The 23094-nt window shown below is 40.9% G+C and overlaps 1 protein-coding gene across 2 annotated transcripts in view; it reads left to right on the top strand.

The window, feature by feature from the left end:
- The first annotated feature begins 5685 nt into the window (after positions 1–5685).
- LDAH (lipid droplet associated hydrolase) overlaps positions 5686–23094 on the top strand; it is a 123953-nt gene continuing 106544 nt past the window's right edge. The window contains exons 1-2 of one of the 2 annotated variants that reach the window (XM_080390024.1): positions 5686–6137; positions 22741–22896. In XM_080390024.1, coding sequence (XP_080246150.1) covers positions 6104–6137; positions 22741–22896 — 190 coding nt within the window. In that variant the 5' untranslated portion in view covers positions 5686–6103. The remainder of the gene's footprint in view (positions 6138–22740; positions 22897–23094) is intronic. The other variant, XM_080390023.1, reaches the window with a different exon arrangement.

The raw sequence follows: 23094 nt of genomic DNA, 5'->3' as shown, positions 1-23094 counted from the left end.
TTGTATGCAGCCTGAGTCTGAGATGGTTGACAGTGCAAAGCCTGCTAGGACAGCTTTAGAATACCATGTGAGGTACAGAACACCACGTTTGGCGCAGTCTTGTCCACCCTGCCTATTGAGCATGGCTTCCAGTGCAAGCCTGTACCCTGAACTGTGCCCAGGATTGTGCACAAGAGTGTTCAGGGGGCCAAAGCAGGTTAACACTTGCCCAGTCTAGACAAGCAGTAGACCAGCACTGAAGGACACTCACCAGTCCTGGTTTATGCAGCAGTTAAAACTTAACCAGGGAAGTCATGCAAAACACTCAAGAAGATCTGCCCTTATAACACACTACCCCAAGCTTTCATGACAAATTCTCTTTATTTTTCCCATCCCTGAGTTAAACTGGCCCTTAAATGTACCTACTGTGGTCCACCCTGATCTACCAAAATTTTTATGCATGTGAGCTGCTTTAAGCTCAATGTTTTCAACGGGGCTGTTTGTATAAGCAAAGTCTATGCATGCACAGCAGCTCTGGGACCATTGCTTTATGTGAAACCATTCACATACTCAACATTTTGTGTTTGCTGTACTCCAACTTTATACACCTAGAAAAAGAATCACATGAGAGCAATACTATATACATGATATATAAAAAATATAAAACCTACAATTAACTTCCATTTTCAAATGCTTATGTTAGCGGTTTTAGTCTTATAATACAGGAATAAATACTAAAATATTATTTCTGCCATTCACAACATGAACATACTCAAATGCATACCACAAAGTCTGCATGTGCCCACACGCAAGGGTACAATGAGCCAATCAACACTAATTTTTTCCCATAGAGATGTGGAAAAATAACCTTTTCCTACTTGAAGTTTCCCTTTCTTACATAACTACCTGTACAGCCACCTTAGTCCTTGGAAGAAATTTATTAATTAACAATCTCTTTTTCAGTTGTTTTGGGAACTGACAATGCAACTACTTTTTGAAACATTTCACTGTCTCTAGGATATCACTATGTATTTCCAACTTCTCTATAATTAAAAAAAACCCACCATAATATGAAAAATACAAATAATTTATTTTATATACTTTTGAAAAATTCTCTTCAGACAAAATGAGTATGCACACACACAATAGCTGAGCTGTTCACTGTGAAAACTACTTCCATGAGCAATCTAAATATTTATATAAGCCATGTATATTCTTAAACTCTTAATTTTAAGATCTTGGTTACATGGAGAGCTAAGATATTTAATTCTGAGGGAGTGAATAGTTATACTGAAAATCTGTTCAGGATCCAAATGCTGCAATCTATTGTCTGCCTTCCCAGTGTGGTCAAATGTCTCCATTTAGCTAGTACAGTGTATGTTCACAGAATAGGAAACATAATTTCAAAAACAAACAACAAACAACCAAAATTCTCATGGAAGCTGGACATAAAGATATAAAGAACCCCTTTTTCTCTCCCATTGATTAAAAAATTAAAGTATTAGTGACACTGCAGACGTATGTACTTCTTCAAACAGAATTTTATCAGTGTCCTCTGACAGATCCTATTTATCGTTATTGTAACTCTACCTTTAGTAAACTGTCTCCAAAAATACTATGCTTTATCAATGTGAAGACTAAAGTTTTAACTGTAAAAGAATCACTGAACTTTTTTTTTTTCTCTGGACTGTAGGCTACACTTGCCACATCATCTTTCCCTCTATCACCTTTAATTTATTACATTTATTTCTATGAGTCCATCAAAGAGAAGCTACACAAACCAGAAACACCTTTCCGTTGTGTTCAAAGCACCAGAGAACAAAAGAAACAAAAAGCTGGGGAGTAAAGACATTTATATAATTCAGTGAATATTAAAGATGACTGTTTTTCATATTTACAGATAACCTACTGAAATTAATGTCATTAGGTGTGTCATTGATACATATGTATGTATTCATAAACACTGTCCCACCTTACTACTAAACTTATAAATTACACAAACAGAAATTGGGAACAATTTGTGACCTCCTGAAAATACATTCTCCAGATTGAATGATAATGAATCTTTGAAGAAATCTTTGAACACTGCCAAGATTCAAAATCTACATCATACACAGAAATTTAGCTTAAAAAAATACATTCAGAAATTGGATTACTGATGATTTTAAGGGGTCATGGAGATTTTCCCCCCTGATGTGAGGACATAAGTGATGAAAACACGTATCTAAAAAGCAGTTATGGAGATGAAAGGAATGACTGCCTAATATTACAGTGGAGCACATAGTGTATGCACAAGTGATGAGCTCAGATGATGAGCTATTAAACAAAACATGTTGCCCTCAAAACACCCGCTTCATCTGTTTTATTGACTTACATTCTGCCACTATATTAGTGTAAACACTGGTTTGATTAACCTCTATTTTCATTATTTGTTTACTACATTAAAACACCCAGATTAACTACAGGTCTGTAATCCATAAAGTTAGTTGCTAATTCACAAAGCACACCTACCAAAAAAAGCCATTACAAATATCAAGACAGAAAACAAATCAACAAATAGCTATCTTATACTAAACTATTATTATTATTACTACTAAAATATTGGTGCATATGAGCAATGTCTTGAGCAATGCAAATGCATTACAGAACCCTGTTTAAACAAAGCGCATGTGAGATGTTTTAAGCCACGTCTCTGCAGTTCATGTCAAGTGAGTTGTTCATGCACTCCCTTCGCAAGGGAAACCATTATGAAATTCATGCTAATTAGCAATTCTATTATCTCACTCAAGAAATTAAAAGTCACTGAGAATTTTCCCTCTAAAAAACATAAACAAACCACATATAAAACTATGATTTATACTTCTGTGAGGACAAAACCTACCAATTTTCTCAACTATCAGAATACATTTACGAATTAGAATAAATTTAAGAAAATAACCCCAGCTAAATTACAACACAGCCACTGATAAAGAGAATATTGGCATGATCATACTGCCCTCATCAATCCCCTCCTCCCACTTTCTGTCATCTGCCCTCATGACAAGCAATCAGATCACAAATAGTTGAGCAAAAGCCTAAAGTTGATCCTCTTGCAGGGAAGGAAGCAATGCCAGCAACCTTGGAATTTGCACCTAACAATTACAATTTAGGCTGTTGTTATTAACATAACCTTAATGAGGAACCTGAATGTCAAAACATTGAAATTCTTTTTTCAAGAACAGAAATTAATATGTAAAATCCAGGACAGAGCTGAGGAATTCTGATTCCTTCGAATTTCCATTCAGAACAGACTAGGGCAAACTGTCTCACTCTTCTACAAAGGGAGAGAAAGTATTTTTTGTTACTTCACTACAGGAACTTGCCAACTCCAGTTCGTATCAAATGTAATACACATAGTTGCTATTTTAATATTCACCCATGAGCTTACCTGCTGCTGCCAATCAGATTTTATAAACAGTTTAATAAAACTGTGTACTCTGATCAACAGTGCCTCTAGCACCTTGATGGCCCTGTGATATTTTAAACACAAATCCAATAAACTGAGTTGTGGAATAATAAATTACCTGCAGGACTTGACAATTGCAGAAAAAAGCAATGTTAGCTGCAAATAGGAACATGAAACCTGTATCACATCATGCTAACAGTCCATTCTGTCTTTGACAGCATCCAACAGTAGGTGCCAAGGAAAGGGCAAGCACATTGGGCTCCTCCCCTGGTACAACCTACAGAAGACTGGTGTCTCTCAGGGCTTTCTGAGCCTTTAAGCAGCATCTTCATGTTTCAGCCACTGATGGATTTCCCATCCATAAATCTGCCTTATCTTTTTGTAAATCCCTGTAAACTTCTAGGAATCCGTGACATTTTTAATGAAGTTTAAGACTGCATTAAAATACATTTTGTTTTGAAACTGCTGCCTGTTAGCCAAATTTGCTTTCTGCAGCTTTTGCATTAGAAATTACGATGAGGAATCACTCAACTCAAAGTCCATTCAACTTGGTCTTGCAAACCATTGTACAGGCTTTGGGCATTATTTCCCCAACCTCCTTCTCCCATCAGCCTGTCTTCCAACTTCCATCATATTTAGTGCTCTCTATGTAGAAGAATCACAGACTTATGAATAACTTTGTCACACCTTTCAGTAACTTTTGTAGTATTTACTGTACCCTTTCTGAGAGGAAACTGCTAGATCTGCAGATTCCATCCAAGCAGCCAGCACATGACCATCACACAAAGTGAGAAACATGGCATCCATTTCCAAAAGGTTACTAGATCTTAATTGATTTTGACCTCTGGAAGCACAAAGTACTGAGATTTCATACAGCATCTGTTGTCACTCCAAAGTCTTGCTCATGAACATCAATCATTTGTTAAGAGCCTTTCATTCCATCTGAACACTCAGTTTTATCTCATGCGTCAACATGTGTCTATCATTTTACTGCTCTCAGTGGGAATTCAAAAGTCCTTCTGCAACCTGATAATTATTTTTACTAACCTGAACCAACTCAGTATTAACAACAGATTTTACTACTCCACTATCTGCCCCCTTTCCCAGACTATTTATGACTATGTTGAACACTACTGATCTTCATACAAATTCCTGTACAGCCCTACCTGTTATGACAATCCATTTAAAAATATGGTAATTGATTCCTACCTTTTTGTTCCCTGTCTTTTCACCAGGTTGCCATCCACTTGAAGGTTGTAACCTTTGTCTCATGACCACCTTAGAACACTCCTTCTAAGCACCTTAGACAAAAGCTTTTGCTCAAATGCCTCTTGGAAATCCAAGTTCATTACCCAGGCTTGCCTTGGTCAAGTGTGGTCACTTGGCTTCTCCAAAGATTCCCACAGATTTCTGAGGCACGATGTCCATCCATAAAAAAATTATGCTGATGATTCTACAGTGCATTGTATCTATTCCTATTCCACTTGCTTTTGTCTCTGTTATTATTCACACTGATTTGATCAACACAGGCATCAACCTGAGGGGCTCCTCTTGGAGCAGTTCAGGTTTCGGCTACACGCAGCACTCACCAGCATCCAAGACCATCTGTAGCACATGATTACACGGCATGCTCAGCAGTCTGTCTGTTTCATCCCCAAATCCCTCTGCAACTGCTGGATAAACACCGTCTGATCTTGCCAATTTCCTATTAGATTTGTTTTCCTTATACCTTCTACCACGACTGCAAATGGAAACAGCTCCTCCAGTGCTTTTCTTCAAAAAGCAGCATTTCAGCAGAGAAACCTCCCTAAGGTCCTCTTCCACAAGCAGGAGGTTTAGTTTTTTCGTTACAGCCTCACCTTCCCTGAGCTCCTTTCACACCTTATTTAGCAGGCATACAGACCCCATGGCAGGATCCTGGTGGGTCCAGAAAGGATTTACTGCGATATTTTATGTCTTTTGGAATTTGATGTGAAAAATACTTCTTTGGGGTGCCTGCTTTACCGTTCCAGTTACGCCTGGTGTCCAGGTGCCCAGGTCCAGTTTCCTCATTTAGATGCAACTTCAAACACGTTGTAGGCGAGTCTGTGCTTTTACCAACACTTCCTCTGCCTTTTTTAAGCACCCTGGCTTGTTTTGCTCTTTCAAGGCTATTTTTTTTTCCTTTGCCAGAATTCCCAAAGAAACTGTGAGGTTTGGCCAAGCGTGACTACCAGAACCTGAAGGAAACCCCTAAGCCGTGCGTCTCGGGGGCACTCTGCTACTCTCGCCTCTCCCTAACGGGCGACAGCCAACGGGCGACTGGCGACGGCGCTCGCTCGGCGCCTCGCCTGGGGCTGGGGCTGCGGCGGCCCCGCTAGCCACTGGCCACAGCTCCGGCGGGAAGGGCCGCCCTGTCGCCCCAGGGGCCACGCCGCCAGGCAGGGCAGCGAGGCCCAGGGTGGCTGCCGCGGACCCGCCGCCCCTTCCCTCAGGGGGCTCGCACGGCCGCCGGCCTCGCGGGGCGGGGCGGGGCGGGGCTGCCCTCAGCCCACCCCGCGCGGCCCAAGCGGAAGGAGCGGCCCGGCCCAGCCGCCGCCGCCGCCTCCGCCTCCCGCTGCCGCGCTGCGCGGCCTCGCCGGCTGCTTCCGCCCGGCTTCGGCAGACGTCGCTGGCGCTGGGCGCTGCCTCGCCGCCGCGATGCTGGGTGTTGGGGAGCCTGCGAGGGGGGAAGGTACGTGTACGTGCCGCAGCGGCGCCGCGGTCTCTCCGCTCCCCGCCGCCTCGGGGCGCCGTGTGGGGCGGGGGCAGCGCGGGGAGGGGGGGGCGCTGCGCCCTCGCCAAGGGCGGGCGGGGGGCTGGGGTGGCGGGGCCGGCCGGGCCCTTCGCGGCAGCCGGGCGGGCCCTCCCTTCCCCTGCCCTGCCTGGCCCTGCCCGGCGGGCGGTGTCGGTCCGGCAGCGGCAAGGCGAGCGGCCGTGCGCCCGGGGCCTGGCCGAGGCGGCTGCCTAACGCCCGGGGCGGCCGTGCGCCGCGGCGGCGGGTTTATGGAGCTATGCGCCCCTAAACAGTGTGGGTGATTTCTAGGGGTGAGGCTAAGGATGGGGTAGCACATCCCGTGCGGCAAGCAGTGCTTTGTACGTGCTGCCTTGACTTGTTTTCCCTTGGATTGGGAGGAGACTTGAGGAAGCAAGTCCTAAGCAGTGCCGCCTTTTCCAGGCGGTAACTGCAGTGATGCTACTTGTAACGTTTTTTCTATGTCAGTGCTTGTTCCTGTGAAGCATCTCTTGGAGCTGACCGACGCTCATTATTGAAGTGGCAAGTTATAAAATGGGTGGGAAGAAAAAGTCTGTGGCTTGAAGGGCCTATAAATGAGGAAAATAAGATTGTAAAGTCTTCGAAGTTAAAAGTGGGTTGAGATTTATAGGTGGCAGGAAGTCTGTGACTTTTAATGGAAGACCCTAACTGGTTTGCGAAAGCGGAGTCCAGCAGGCATACACACCCTTCTTCAGGAACCCTCTATCAGGTTTGCTGTTGGTACCGGTCCCAGAGCATCATCGTTGTTAGTGAATACAGGCTTGAAGGTAGCTGCTGCAAAAGAGCAGAAATGCGTGCGCCAGGCAGGAGATGAGTGGCAGGCTCGGGAAGCGGTGTAAGTGCCAGTGTGGGAATGTATGGTTAAAGAAATTGAAGTAACGATGAAGCAGTGTTGGGGCATGGCAGTTGTCAAGCGCTTTCTTACTGGTAACTTTTTTGTTGCATTTGTAAAAATAATTAAATGGCTTCTTTTCTTGCAACTGAAGTATAATATTAAAACCTTCTCATCAGAAGACTTGAATGGCTTGAATGATGCAGGCTCTTACTTCATTTAAGCTGCAGGATACTCCTGGCCCTCTGGGACTTTATGATATCCAGTTAAGGTCTGAGAGTCCATCTGCATGGACCTGTTGCAGAATCTGGATATGAATTTGTTTTGTGTGTCTCTGAGAACAGAAGCCTTCAATTATTAATTAGGATTATTGCTGTTCCCTGTTTTCTTGTGGCGCTTGCTTATGATGTCAGTGAGGGAAGTGGTCACACATTTACAGAATTGGGTGTGCGACATTTAGTATTCACCATCATGGGATTGCTACAAAGATTGTATAAAAGCAATTGAAGACAGTGATTTTTTTCAAGAATCTTTGAAAGTACCCTAAGCAGATGCTCTTGAAAGAGGCAAGGACATAGGATTCTTCTTTATCTAGACCCACTGTGTAAGTATCCACTCAGCCTGCAACAAAGTGCAGCCCAAGAACTTTCTGGAACAGGTGTACTGAAGACTTCAAGTTTCACAGTCTTTTCCATCAACTTACGCTTGCCTTTAAGCCACGTGGAGATCTAGCGTTCACAATATCCAGCCTTAGGCAGTTCTGTGGGTCAATTACCCATTAACTCAGGAGGCACCTGTGATGGTTTTAAACACACTTTCTGCTACTTCTGTTTGGTGTTTCCTATTTTTAAATTAGTAGAGTCACTGATGCTGTTTATCTGGTTCATGTGATTCACAAAGGCAATTACAATAAATTGTGTATGGGTAAGGGTAAAACAAAATTTCCAATATGACTGATGAGCCAAAGAACAGTAAATTTGACAGGATTTACTCTAAAGCTTCCTAATAGCACTGCTCTTATAGGTTTTTGTGGGTTTTTTTTATTGATAGCTTTGATTTGTTTGAAATTACATAGTTGCCATTATCATGATTTATTATAATGAGGGCACCTTTTCTGGGAGGAGGGGTGGCCCCCACTTTGGATGATATCTTGGTTCTATTTACCAAGTATTAGGAGTAGAATTTCAAGGTTTAAGCTTTAGTGGTGGTGTGCATGCATTGTACAGGCAGTGTGCATGCAGGATATGAAGTAGGTTTTGCTTATTTAAATTGAGCATGCTCTTAATACCAATATAACTATGTTTTTTCTGCTCTTGACAAACCACTGTGTAATACTGTGATTTTTCAGTGAAATATTTGACTAAATTTGATTCCAGCATGCACTTTGAGTGATAACATTTAGATGTCCAGGAAAGTTTGTAAACAGCTTACACCAGGGGAAGTAAGTAATTCTGATAAAAGAATATTCGTAATAGGAAACAAATGTATAACATGAAAGGTCTGAGCTTAACAGAATCTTGAGCTAGAAACAGATTCACGTTTTCATACCGAAATACTAGCCTGAGTACATAGTTGACTAGTGAAATGAACAAGAATACTACTTATTTACCTGGCTAGGATTGCACAGCCACCTAATGCAGCTGCACATTGTGTGGCAAGTGCCTTGTTATCATATGTTAGATAATCCTGATGCCAGAACAATGTCTAACCAGAGATGCTACAACTCCAGGTTTGGCAGGATTTCTTTCATCTGCATCCTCATTTCTTTCCTCAGTATCCTTGCTTCTTCCTGCTGCTGCCAGTAACCATGCTGTTTTTCTGGGTTTTTTTCTTTTTCTGTCTCACCTCCTGCTTCTGTTTAGGTCCTGTTCCTGTTGTCCTTTGTTTAGACAGATCCTTTACTCAAATTATTATTATTATTTTTTAAATAAAAAAACACCTTTAATAATACAAACTTTTTGTGGAAATCCAACTCCCCAAATTTTACCTCTCAAAAAATTATTGCACTAAATGAAAATAAGTATCAGATGATAACTGGATTATTTTTTGCACCAGTGATGAAGACAGGTTTTGTTTATCTATGTATTTGTATGTAGTCATGTGTTGTCAGGGTTTGGCAGCATTATTTTGATGGGAGGAGCTGGATCCCTGTGCAAAATAGTGATGCCTCACAGATTACTCTTGTTCTGAGGAAGAAGCTATCAGTGTTCCCAACATGATGAATTGACTTGGATCCTTTTGCTACTAGACCTGTAGCCTGTATGTTAGAGCACTGGCGTGTGCAAGCCTTCCTGCAGCACTGGTTCTGGGAGAAACATTTTGGCTGCTGCACTGCCTTGTCCAGCATGCCTGTTGAACCCTCTGTCCCATCCACCTGATCAGTAGAATGATGAATACCACCATTGCTTCTTACTGGGAAGGACTTGTACTCCAGACCTCATATTAATAGTACAGACAATTCTGTTACTGTAGTGACTCAGAAAGGGATCTAATACTCTCTGGTATCATTCTATGTAGTCTCTTGTATACGTCTCCTGTTCATTGATTCTTCTGTTCGATTTCACTTGTCCTTCGCGCTGAGCTGCATACAGTATATCTGTTTTCATGTCCCTGCTTACACTGCCTTCCTAGCCTGTGTACATTAGTAAATGAATATCAGAATATAGTAAAACCTGCAGTAAATATAAGGAGGATGTGGTAGAGAACTGAGTGGAGAGGAACCTAATGAATTTCAACAAAGGCAAGTATAGCGTCCTGCGACTGGGGAAGAACAGCCTCATGTACAGGCTGGAGCTGACCTGCTGGGAGGCAGCTCTGCTGAGAAGGACCTGGGAGCCCTGGTGCACAGCAAGTTGCCCATGAGCCAGCGGTGTGCCCTGGGGGCCAGCAAGCCCATGGGATCCTGGGGGGCATGAGGAGGAGTGTGGCCAGCAGGTCCAGGGAGGTGATCCTCCCCCTCTGCTCTGCCCTGGTGAGGCTGCATCTGGAGTGCTGTGTCCAGTGCTGGGCTCCTCAGTTTGAGAGACAGGGAACTGCTGGAGAGGGTCCAGTGGAGGGCTAAAAAGATGATGAGGGGTCTGGAGTATGTCCCTGATGAGGAAGGGCTGAGCGAGCTCAGCCTCTTTAGCCTGGAGAAGACTGAGAGGAGACCTTATCAATGTCTACCAATATCTTAAGGGTGAGTGCCGAGAGGACGGGGCCAGGCTCTTTTCAGTGGTGCCCAGCAGCAGGACAAGGGGCAACGGGCACAGACTGCAGCACAGGCAGCTCCACCTGAATGTGAGGAGGAACTTCTTTCCCTTGAGGGTGACAGAGCTCTGGGACAGGCTGCCCAGAGAGGCTGTGGAGTCTCCTTCTGTGGAGGTACTCAAAACCTGCCTGGATGTGACTGCACAACCTACTGTAGGTGAACCTGTTTTAGCAGAGGGTTAGACTAGGTGTTCTCCAGAGGTCCCTTCCAATCCTCACTATTCTGCGATGCTACCTCAGACACAAACCTCAAACACTGGTTGAGAGATTACTAGAGGATGTTATGACTAGTAAGTTGGTCTACTGTAAGTAGACAGAATTTTGACTAATTCTTTTATGTCCTTGTTAGAAAGCAAGAAAACCAGCAGTAGCTAGAGAGCTAAGTTGAAAGTGAGATTAACAGTTGATGTACGAACACATGCAAATTGAAATAATAAAACGGGATGGAAAGAAAAAGTTTTGAATTCAGTGTGTATGTTATGCTAAGGGAGAACAACTAATGTGGAAATGTGGAAGAAACATATCAAAAGGAGTAGTTATGTAGGGAGATTCATTTTGAACAGCACAGCGAAGGATGGAGGAAGCCTAATCAAGGACAGCATGATGCTAATTGGATTGGTGTATGTTTGTGGGGTATTTTTGCTTTGATATCTGTTTCATGCTGGTATTCATTATGCTCTTTGAGCTTTGCCTTACTTAACAAGAATAAAGAAAGAATATTGCTTTCCATTGAGAGCACCATCTTATTCTCATAGGAGTAGGAAAAGTTATTTAACATAAGATGAAATATCAGTTGCTTTTTACTGCTTTTGCTTGTTATTACTGCTGCTGAAAGATTGAAGTTTCTTGAAATGCTTAACTTTCTTGTGTTGTGGTTTAAATGCATATATAGGTTACTGCTACTTCAAATTCTTGCATTTTTGTGTTTCATGGAATGCTGTACAGATTACCTGTATGATTTAAATGGTTGCCCAATGGAAATGCGAGGCTTGTAGTTTTGTGATGAAGGAGAAAAAATAAGAGTATAGAACATATGGTTTCAGAGCCAAATAGTTCTTTGACTTTTTTTCCTTTGGAAAGGTGCAAAGTTCTTGTTTTCCCTAAAGATAGCAGGAATCAAAGGGCAAAGAAACATCATCTGTGTTTCATGAGCAAGCATTTTTTCCAAACCCTTAGACCACAAGTAAACCTATTTGCATCTGCATGTTTTCTCTCCCTCAATACCATTTTTAGTTTCTTCTTGTGCATGTGTCCTTGATTATCTGTTCTTTCACTTTTTTTGCAGTGTATTCTGCTATTTCTCCTATTGAAGCAGTATCCTATTAAAGGTCATTGTCGTCTCTTTGCCCATGCAATTCACATGCCTGTTCAATTTTTAAGATGTTCTGTTCTGGGTGGTGATACATGCTTGTAGGGGAATGAAGGCAGTGGGTTGATTGGCATTGATGGCATGCAGCTGTGGCCTTGCCTCAGAGGCAGTGGGTTGACATGGATGATGTGCAGCTGTAGCTTATTCCCACTAAGTGGTTAAATAGCCCGAGGATTGTGGGAGAGGGGGTCAGACAGAGGAGGAATAGTGTTGTCTGACCCCTGGAGGAAGGAGATACAGCACAGACAGTAGAATCTGACCAACAGTAAAACCTTGTTGCAGTCTACTAGTTTGCTTGTGCTGCAACACATGCTTAAGTTTGAAGGCCGCTAATCTTTCTTTCCTCTGTATCCAAAAAAGTGTGATGGGTTTTTGTTCATGAAGTATAACATTCCCACCTCTAACTTTGGTTTTAACCCAGTCTGTGATCATGGTGTTAACATCTCAGTTTTGCCCAGTGGCTCCCAAAATACTGGTGTTCAGCATCATCCACACTGAAATAACAATTAAAGAAATTGCATACTTTGTAGATTATACTGTATTTGTGACAATTTTCTCATGCTATCCATTCCAAATGGGGATTTATTTTCCTTTGATTTTCTAGCGTAGAATTCTTGCTTTTTGCTTGGTTTTCCTGCAGGCAGGTAGGAAAGTTTACTTACAAGATCCTTTTGACATGAGTCTGTTTTTTCTGTGAAATTTGCTGGTCAGAAGACACCTGGCATCGTTTTCTCCCTGGAAACCTTCTTTACCATTGTATTTCAGCCACAGCTTTCTATATTCTCTAACATAGATATTCTGTCGTTACTTGACTGAGGTTTTGCTAACATTTCAGTCTAATCTCAGAATATGTATTTAAAGTATGTTTATTATACGCACCTGTTATTTATGCCCACCACCTTCTGTTTATTCATCTGTGAGATTTCAGTTTTAAACTTCCCAAGATTTTCCTCTGGGTCCAATACTTCAATATTTGGAGGGAAAGCTGTCATTCAAAGCTAATTCATTTGTCCAGTATTGCTCGATAGTGTGTGCAAATGAACAAATTTTTCTTCCATTGGGAATAATCTGTTTCCCAAAATTCCATTTTCTGTTCTAGAAAATACACCATATTACACCAAATTAAACCATGCTATTTGTTTTCATGCAAATAAAGCCATCATTACTTCCTTCAGTGTGCTTGTTTCTTTAAGCAACAGATTTCTTGTTTGTTTCTTTTCAGGTCATCAACATTATTAGCTTTATCTCAGGCTTGCATATTAACTGGAAAATGTGGGAGTTGCTAGGAGTATGGCTACCACTTTCTTGTAATTTGTGGGATTCCCGACCTTGATAATACTTATGAAGTTAATTCAAGAAAAATCAAAACAAAACAAACTTGCACTCTTCTGGTCTCATTTTCATGTTGGTAGCTCTGAACAGTTCACCAACAGTTTGTGATGCTTTAGCTCTTTTGAAAAAGTGAAAATTACCATCTGGATGTGATTAAATAGATTGATAGGACATGATATGTAGGACCTCATGCACTGTATGCTGAAACGTGTTTGATAAAACATATTCCACTTTTAGAATGTCATGGTTTTTTTTCTTTTGAGTATATTTATACTTGCTGGTGTTACATGAAGCCTTGGGGAACCCTCAGCCATACCGGGGTAGCTTCTTGGGATTTGCTTATGCTTGCTCTGACTCCAGGGCTACATGTTTTTAACTGAGCATTAAAGTTGCAATGACAAATGGAGGACCTTTTGATCTACCTAGTAACAAGGGACATGGACTCTGCTATTTGAGCACTGGGCAAGCATAACTGGGTGTTTGAGCTTTGCTAAAAGAGCATCAGCACAAACAAAAACTGGGTCTGTGATTGCCAAAGAAGAAAAAATTGACCAGACATAAAACTTAGTGTCTTGTTGCCAGAACTGCAATGAAACGTTGGATCTTCTTGCTGACTATGTTGAGTGCAGCAGACCGACAGCTGGTGCTTTCAAGCTTGGGACTGCTTTCATAGAGGTTGCCATTGTGCCCAGTTCCCTTGGAAGTCTTTCATTTGCTGTTTCATCCTCTTGACAGTAGTCTGGAAATAAAGACCAAGAGACTGCTGCAGTCGTTATATTATGGTAATTAAGTAGAGCTCCATATTTATTTTTTTAGTCATTAGTACATGCTGAAATTTTTAAAGCCAAAACTCCAAGAGATGTAGAGATTGGTTAAAAGTTATGGTGGGCCTTCCTAATCAATTTCCTTAGGGTTTTGGCCACTCTCTCTGTTGAATAATTTTGTACCAGACCAATACAGACATGTATCATTGTGGGAACTGAAAGCGTTTTCGGATTTCTTGATTCCTTACCCCCAAAACTCTTTAATGTTGTTCATACCACAGCAAAACACCTTGTTGGAACATCTGTTCCTGTTTTGAATCCACAAAATCTGGACCTTTCCAAGATAACACTTTTTTTTTATTGTTTGTGAGTCCTATGCTGCTTTGCTGAAAAGCTGTCTCAGTAGATGGTTGTATAATGCTTGGCACTGATAAGGAACCACTTGTCCAGTACAAAATTGATACCCAGAAGTTATTTTCCCTGCTTTCCTTCCACCAGGACAGTATGCGCTTTCCTGGTGATTGCTACAAGGTAACAAGTGGTAACAAAATCCAAATTTTGTGATGATGTTGTATATCCAGTTCTTAAAACTAGATTTCTTCCTACTTGGGTCTATACACAGTCCCCTGTGTGGTGTCTGTAAAAGGTTCGGAAAGGAAAACTGATTCAAGTTTCCATTCTGCATTTTAGGTTTTTATCATTGCAGCTCTAAGCATGAGTAAGCTGTACCCCATTTCCACACATTTCACAGATATTTTTGCACAGTCATTGGTGAAATTCTTCAAGCTCTTTTACTGCTTGAGCGAGGGGCATGGGGGGAATGACAGAGGAGCAAAACAAATTGAAAGTACCAGGTTGCTAAGTCATTAGGTGAAAATAAGGCCTCCTAGTTACTTCAGTTGTTTTAGACAAAAACATCTTGCTGCTCTGAACTGCCTTAGGTATACAAGTTTGGATTTTATTGTGTTATTTCATATGAATAGATTGCTTTGTTTGTGTCCATAGTGTTAACTTTTTAGCTTTGCTCATTTTTAAAAATAAAACCTAACAGTTTTTATTTACTAAGTCAGAACTAGTGTGGAAGGGACTATAGCAGGTCCTTGCCATCATATGACTTTGACAGAGACCTGTACTGTAAAGTACAGTGAAGAAATGTTTCAGTTTTATGTACTTCTGGCTGCTGCTGCTTTTCTTATACACAATTGGTCAAGATTTGTGACTGATGGCACAAAAGCTTGCGAAGTCTTTGACCTGTGTTTGCTGTAGAAAATCTGGCATGCTCTGTTTGTCTGTAGTTTGTCCAGAGGAATCCTTGATGAGATCCAAGCACCCTGTGTTCCCCTCTTCTTCCCCTTGTTCATCTTTGCAGGTTTTCTACCAGATTGGTCAGTCTGTCTGTCCTGCTTCTTGTTCTTAGCTATGAGCATGCTAGTTCCAGTCTACAAATCAAAGAGCATATGTCGGATCTGGATAATTCTCTTCTGGGGATAATGTTGCAAAAATTGTTAGAACCTTAGCATAGCAGGCAGCTAAAGGAATCTTGCTTTCTGTTTTTCCAGTTATTCTTTTGCATTGAATATTGCAATTTTGAGTATTGGTATTGAATTCAATCACATTGGCTCACCAGTCAGGTTAGCGTTATTTTTTTAAGCTGGTACAGCTAATCCATGGAATAAATCTCCTTCAGTATCATATATTTTTTGGGGGCTGACCTATTTTAGATTCTTTTTCTCTGACCTATGTACTTGGTCATTGTCATCCACTGTATTTATGAAGCCCTCTGCATTTGGTGAGGTACCAGAAAAATTGTCTGAGACCCTAGTTGCACCTCATGCTTTATCTTTTTCCAGTGTTTTAGGGCCACAACAATTCTAAACTGTTGATTTATAGAAAACTGGAGAAAATTTAGTCCATTCTTCTGTTCAGACCAAAATTATTTTGTCCAGCAGAGTCTTAAAACCCTTCACAAAAGAGGTTCCACTGCCTTCCTGGCAATCTTCCATTGCCTTCCTAGTAATTTTGTTTTTAACGTCAGGACTGCCCAGGCACAACTTGTGGCTTTTGCCTCTTGTTTTACGATCTGCTGTTGCAAAGAAAAGTTTGGTTGTGCTGTCTTTGCAGATCTCTTTCAAATAGCTCAAGGTGCTATTTAATTACAGCTTGTCCTCTTGGCAGACTACAAAAGCACAGTTCGTGAAGCTTTTCCTTAGAGGTCATGTGCTCTAGGCTGCTCACCCTCTGGGTAGTCATCTACTTGACCCTCCCAAGTTTCCTTGTGTCCTTCTTGACCTTGTGGGGTGAACAAAACTGGGTCCAGTATTGCAGTATGTATGTTCTCACTACTGCTGAATAGAAGAGTAACTTCCCTCAATCTTTTGGCAGCACTTCTTGAATTTATTTTGGTCTGATGCGTATTTGCCTTACTGTGTGGAGAGTGCGTTGTTGTCTTTCAGTTTGGCATCCATCGTGATAAACCTGTCTTTTTCAGCAGGGCTGTTACTCAGCCAGTTACTTCTGAGCTGCTTCTGAAGCATGGTTTCTGCTCCAGATGCAGACTTCTGTGCTCTCTCTCCACTGCTGAGCATCATAAGGGATTTGTTGGCCTGGTTCTTAAGGAAACAACCTTCTGAATTGAAGCTCTGCTCTGGCTGTATCCACCATGCCAGACAATTTAGCATTGTTTGCATTTTTTGTCTCATCCAAGTTTCTGATGAAAATGTTGAGCATTATAGGCTCCAGTGCTGACCCAAGATTACTTGACTTGTTTGACATTCAGATGACAGCTAGTAGTTGACTATCTCTTAAGCTTGTTCAGTTACTTTTCAAACGATGTGGGTCAGTTTATTCACCCTGTGTTTCCTTAGCCTGGAAAGGAGAATGCAGTGGGAGACAGTGCCAGATGTCTTAAAAAGGCAATGTGTATTGCATCTATGTCTCTTCCTTCCATCTTGTAGCCAGGTGTTTCATCATTGAAGGCAATCACATTGCTTGAGCATAATTTGCCATTGGGAAGCTGGTTTCCTGTTCTGGATTAACATCTTTTCCTTTATTTGATTAGAAGAAGATATGCTGCTGTGATTTTTTTTTTTTTTTTTTTTTTTTTTTTTTTTTTCTTGAGGACTCAGCTGAGACAAATCAGCTTATAGTGCCTTGGGAGCTCCTCCTTACCTTTCTTGATTGAAAATGGCAGTGGTTTTAGGTACTTCCCCCCCCCCCCCCCATCTCCACCCACCTGCCCTGGCCTAGCCATCAAGAGCTCCCCTGGTTTAATGAGTTTTTATTAAGCAGCAACCTTGCAATTGCATCAACAAATCCTTTTGGTACTTTCTAGTTTATCTATTCCAGTCTCATGAATTTGCATACATCCAACTTCTGTAGGTCATCCCTAAGCTGTAGTCCAGCCCCTTTCTCAAATAGGACAAAGCAGGTGGGGTTGCTGAATGCATTGTCCACTCAAGCACTGAGTATCACCAAGGTTGGAGATTCTGTGGCCTCTCTGAGCAACTTATTTCATTACTTAAGTTTCCCCACACATACAAAGAGGATTATTATCTGTCACTGGAATTTCCTTTGTTGCAACTGTTGACTCTTGGTCCTAGTCCTTTGAACATAAATCACGTGATTCGGTGTTCATATAATCAAATGGATTCTCTCCAATATGTTGATGTCTTGCTTGTGCTGAGGAGTCCAAAACTGGACAGTGCCCTCCAGATGGAGTCTCTCCAATGCCAAGCACAGGCAGATAATGGTGTCCCAAAACTTGCTGGCTACTCCTGCTAACGTAGGCTTGTATACACTTGACGTTCATGGTTGCAAGGGCATGCTACTGACTCATTTCCAACTTGCTATCCAGTAGTGTCTTTTTTGCAAGGCCAGCTTCCTAGCCTTCAAGTCCCCAGCCTTGAGTTCTCAAGGTTGTTACAACACAGTAACCAATGTGTTGCTGCATTGGGTTGCTGAACTCTAGGTGCAGGACTTCTCACTTGCCCTTGGATTTCATGTGGTTCCTGTTTTTCCAGCTTGTCAAGGTCCATTTGGATAGGAGCCCAGCCCACCAGTGTTTCAGTTGATGTCTTACTCCCCTCTGAAACTGGTATTATGCACGAACCATCTGAGAGTGCGTACTGTCCCATTGTCCAGGTTTTTAATGAAGACATTGAACAGTACAGGCCCAATACTGATCCTTGAAGGACATTGCTGGTAAGTTAGCGGGGGTTTTTGTGTTCTGGTTTTTGTGTGTGAATGTTTGGGTTTTTTCTTTTTCCATCTTCCTTTTTTCCCCCCTAAGAGCACCTTATAGTCCCCTTAGTCCACATCTCACCAGTTTAAGAATAAGAATACTATGGGAGATGCTGTAAAAAGCCTTGCTGGAGAAGTGAAGCTAAACAGCAGTTAGTGTTCTCACCTCATCCACTGAGCCATTCATCTAATCGGAGAAGGCAGTGAGGTTATTCGAGCATGATGTGCCCTCACTAGATCCATGCAAGGTGTGCTCCAGGTTGCTTTCATGTGCTTGGGTACAACTTTGCAGGGGATTTTCTGTGGTGTAGACTTCTGAGAACTGAGATGAGGCTGACTGGCCTTGCACACTTCATCTTGAACACAGTTCACGATGGTTGCCTTTTTGTGGTTTTCAGGCGCTTCCCCTCAGTTACTGTGACATACCAAAAAGGACAGAGAGTGACCTCACAGTAACCCTGCATGGGCACCGTGGGATGTATTTCTTACGGCTTTGTGGAATATCATATGTTAAATCTGCTTCAGTGATCCTTTCTCACTGTTTCATGCAGCTTACCTTTTTCCTTTGATTACCATTGCATCTCTTGCTTCAGCATCATTTTTTCAGATCAGGTACACCAACCTGTTTGTCCTGTCCTGTGACTGGGTATTTTGTAGGCCAGGTATCAGTCAGCTTACTCTGGTTACATTATGTGGTGCTAGACTGAGTTTGTCTTTCATTAAACACTGTTTTGGATGCAGATCACAGATTTTGTTATTCCCAAGTTATCTTTCAAATAAAATGTCAAGTCCAAGTAGTAGTGTAGGATGGAGCCATTAATATGCTGTCAGGACAGTTGTGTAAATAATTAAGCACAATGTGTGTAAAGGAAACAGGTTTACTGTCAGCATTTTACTTTGGAGTCAGTTGAATCAAAGATGGATATGAAGAGATCTAGTCATATGGCAGAAGTAATCTGCTGTTTGTGGCTAACAATTTCCAAATATTCTTATCTGAAACAATGACAGGTAGGTGGAGTGCGTATCAGTAGTAAGACACCTAAATACACATTTTGGTTTGTAAGTGCAAGTGTACATCTAAGTTCTCATTGTAGGCTTTGCTAGCTGGGGGATGGTTTGTCTCATCCTGAGGTAGAAACCTAGTGGCTGTTCCCATGGTTCTTCACTGATCAGTCTTTATTTTATATATATATATACTGTCATGCAGATCTTTGCATCTTGCACTTTGCTTTCAGGCAGACACCTACGTTAAGGGTGTGTTAATCTAGTGTTAAAGCCCTACCCTTTAAGTCAAAGCAGATTTATGTATCCTAGCAGAAGTTTTGTTACTAGATTAAGTACTGTTGACAGAAGCTGTCTTTTTTGTAGTGTTTTTCCATGTATGTTTAGAGAGTTTATGGGCAGGGGCTGGAGAGAAGAAAGAAAATATTGCATTGGGATGCAGTTAGTCCTCATTTCCTACATAGTTACATCTTTCTTTTGCTCAATTATTTTCCTCTGTGATGACTACTATGAAACTCCCACCAGTCAGGTTTGTGGTTATGTCCTCTCAGCTTTCTTAAAGCTGCGGTGCAAACTGTGCCCTCTCTGCCAGCTGCCTAAGCTGGAAGGAGTCTAATCTCTCAAGACCTCTGTCCGTTAAATGTGTTTTGAAATCGATAGGTCGTTTTAAGAGATTTCTAGGGGAAACGGGCAATTCATGCCAAAGATAGATGCCTATAATGGAGATACTGTTCTTCAAAGCTTCATTTCTGAAGAGGAAAGGAGATCCAGAGGGTATTTTTGGGTACTGCTGATTTAATCTTAAAACAGGTCCGAGTAATATACTAGGAATTTATCTGTCTTCTCTCTGGTTTTCTATTCAATCGATTTCTGTAACTAAAGGGCATAAAGTTACACATTAAAATCCTAAAAATAAATAAACAAAAATCCCTCAGATATTATGTAGAGTTAATCCTAGGAAACCTTTTGGGATTGTCTCAGGTGGGCAGTTTTTCAGAAAATCTTTTCTCTATAGTGTGCGGTCTTGTTTAGGTACTGCAGCAGTGTGCATACTAGAAATTAAAAGTGAAGTTAAAAACTGGACCAAAGCTACTGCAAGAGTCTGTGTGAACCTGAAAAGCCTGCCATTCCAGTCCAAAACATATTGCTGAGCTGCTTTTTTATTGTTGCTTGCTTTATGACCTTATGTTGCAAATGCTATTTGAGAGTGAAGAGTTGTCAGTGGGATTTCCGTTTGGAGATGTCCAGTGAAATCAATTCAAAATGAAACTTTACAACTGATTTTAAAGTTTATGATCAGAAATTTTGTATAAAATCTACTTTCTTGGATAAGGACTTGTAACTTTTGCTTTTTGGATTGTAAACACCTCAGAAAAGGGATGACAAGGCTAATGTTTAGTTGCTGATGTAACTGGAACCACTTTGAATAGTGTAGCAATAAAAGCAGGAATAATGCATTTAAAAATACACCTTATTATAGTTCAACAAAATTAATTTTTGTTGTTCAACAAAATATGCCTCAATTACTTATGTTCCAGCCACTCTAAGTTAAAGATGACAACATGGTGAATAATGAAGTAGTAAAGATGTCTCCTTTGGCATTAAATGAACTTTTTTTATTTGGGGTGGAGAGGGGAAGTTGGGAGGGAAGGGGGGGCAGAGGGAAGTTTCATCCAGGGACTTGTGCTGTAGTTTAAAGTATTAAGCAACGCTTCTTCCTTCCCTTCAGTAGCATTTTCTGTTTGTATTCTACTCATTTTTTTCATGGTGGTACTTGTTAATTCAAAATAAAACATATCTCTTCTGCATTGCCTGTTGTTTAACTTAACCTTTCAAAATTTCAGATTAAAACTGGGGGAAGTAAGGAAATGTTGCTTCTACAAGTGTACTTTTTAAATGTAGTCAGGTGTCATTATGTACAGTTTCATTTGGATCAGTTCCTTTCAAATTGTGTAACACTGAGAATTTTCTGGTGACAGTGAAGGTAATGCCTTCCACCTCATGGTCCTGCAAAGTTTGTAGATCGTAGGTGTCAGTTTACACACTTAAAATGTCACAAACTGACTAGGAAATAGAATTTGGATACTTGTACACAAAAATGAATGGCCCTTTTTCACTAAGCAAAAACATTTGAAAGGCCTAATGTTATCCTCAACTAGATATTTTTGATGTTTTAAAGGTCATGGTGGTATGCAGCAATATCCAGTTTCATTGTAATGGGTTTTTTGTTGTTGTATCTTCTTTGACCATAGTCTCATTTTGTTTGAATTTATCCTAATTCCATGTGCTGATGGATTACTGCTATATGAGTTATATATGAAATAGTGGCTTTTCAACTCAAGAAGGATCATCAGCTGAAATAGCATTAAAGGTGGCTGTACTTTTGTCTGTTAATTTCAAAATGAAGCTTACCAAGAAGTTTTCCTGCACTGGCTGCGTGTGAAGTCTTTGAGAGTTCCTTTTGGGAATTGCTAGCCTATAATCTTGGGATTTTTTGTGTACTTTCTAATTACAATTTTTTCATTGTATATACTAGGTAGAGACACTAAAGTCTGATATTTTAGGTTATTTATTAAACTTAATCTTTGGGGTTTTTTTCCTGGTGTGTGAATTGAATTACAATGTAATTAGATTGGATACAGTTAAATTGGACAGCCTTTTCCATTATACCTAGTCATGTATTGGATAAAGAATGCATAGTCATTCCTGTAATAATTCAACAAGTTTTTCAAGTCTAAGCCATAGCTGTTGCTTCAGAAGCCTGAAATGTGGTTCTTAAAAGATTAGAAATACTCTGTAGAGCTGAAATGGCCCTTGAAGTTGACACAGACAGCTTTGTGGACTGATCTCTGTCCTAAGTGATGCTCGTGTGTGATACTATTCCAACAAGGCAGGCTTCCTGTCCTGCCTTTGGTAACTGCACTTGTTGCAAATGGTAGAATGGTTATTTTGGCAGATGCTTGTCTATGTTGTTGTTCATCTTGATGACATTCTAATTCATAAGTAGTCACTTGATGAAGTAGCTTTTTTACTGAAGGAAACATATGGGAGTTTGGTCAATCAGCCAGTTCCAGCATGATAGCCTAATAATGTTTCCATATGTGATAAATACATGAACTGATGAACATGCCTTTATTTGGCAGCATAGTTTTATTTTCCATCACTGCATGCAGGTAACCAGGTAATCTAAAAAAATTTACAAAGGTGAATGTAAATATTTGCCTGAATTCATCAAAACTTGATTAGCTTTAACTGACAAAGCCTCCTTTAATCCTTTCAAAATTTCTGGAGAGCTGAGTGATGCTCTGCTCCCATAGTTAAAGCACACAGAACTTGCAAAGACATCCATGCAGTAGTTCTGTTTGTTTTTTCTTTTGTTTGCCTTCAAGTAGGTTTTAGCTGAACCTTTTCAGTGGGTGATATGAGTAAGAAATGATAATTATTTTTTTTTTACTTTAAGGTAGAGTAGATCTTACTGTGTAATTCATCACCATATATTTCTGTGGCAGAAACTGAAAGAAGCTTTCTTTAATATAATAGTAACATGCATCAATTACTATCACCTATTCAAACATCAAATACTGAATTGGGCCTCTGTTTACTGGAGATGACAGCTGTTTGGGGAAACTAGTTTGGGTTTGTTTGCAGTTAGTCTATGGGAAGGTATAAAAGCAAAGAGCCAGTTATGTAAATATTTGCTGATCTGTTACAATAGTATCTTATTCTGTCTAACAGCAAACAAGAGGTCAGCAGAAGAGCCAATCCCATTACATGAAGAATTCATCTACTGTTGTGGAGCTGCTACCCATGTCTTAAAGTGTGGGCCTTGGAAAGACCTCTCGAAAGATGAAAGCAAAAATCTACCCAGGCTCTTATTCATGATTATTCCCGGTAAGGGTCATCTTTTGTTTAACTCTAGAAGTGCAGTGATTGGAAAGGTTATGTTCAATTTCAGGTCTCACTAGGTAAGTGGTAGAATTCAATCTGTGCATATGGCAAAAAAATCAGTAGTATTTCAGTGATGAAATTTCTTTGTTATATTTGATTACTACTGTTATCTATAGTTGTAACTGTGCAGTAAGGTAAAAC

The sequence above is a fragment of the Falco punctatus genome (genome assembly GCF_963210335.1).
Source record: "Falco punctatus genome assembly, chromosome: 5".
NCBI lineage: Eukaryota > Metazoa > Chordata > Aves > Falconiformes > Falconidae > Falco > Falco punctatus.
This window is presented reverse-complemented; position numbering and strand designations above follow the sequence as displayed.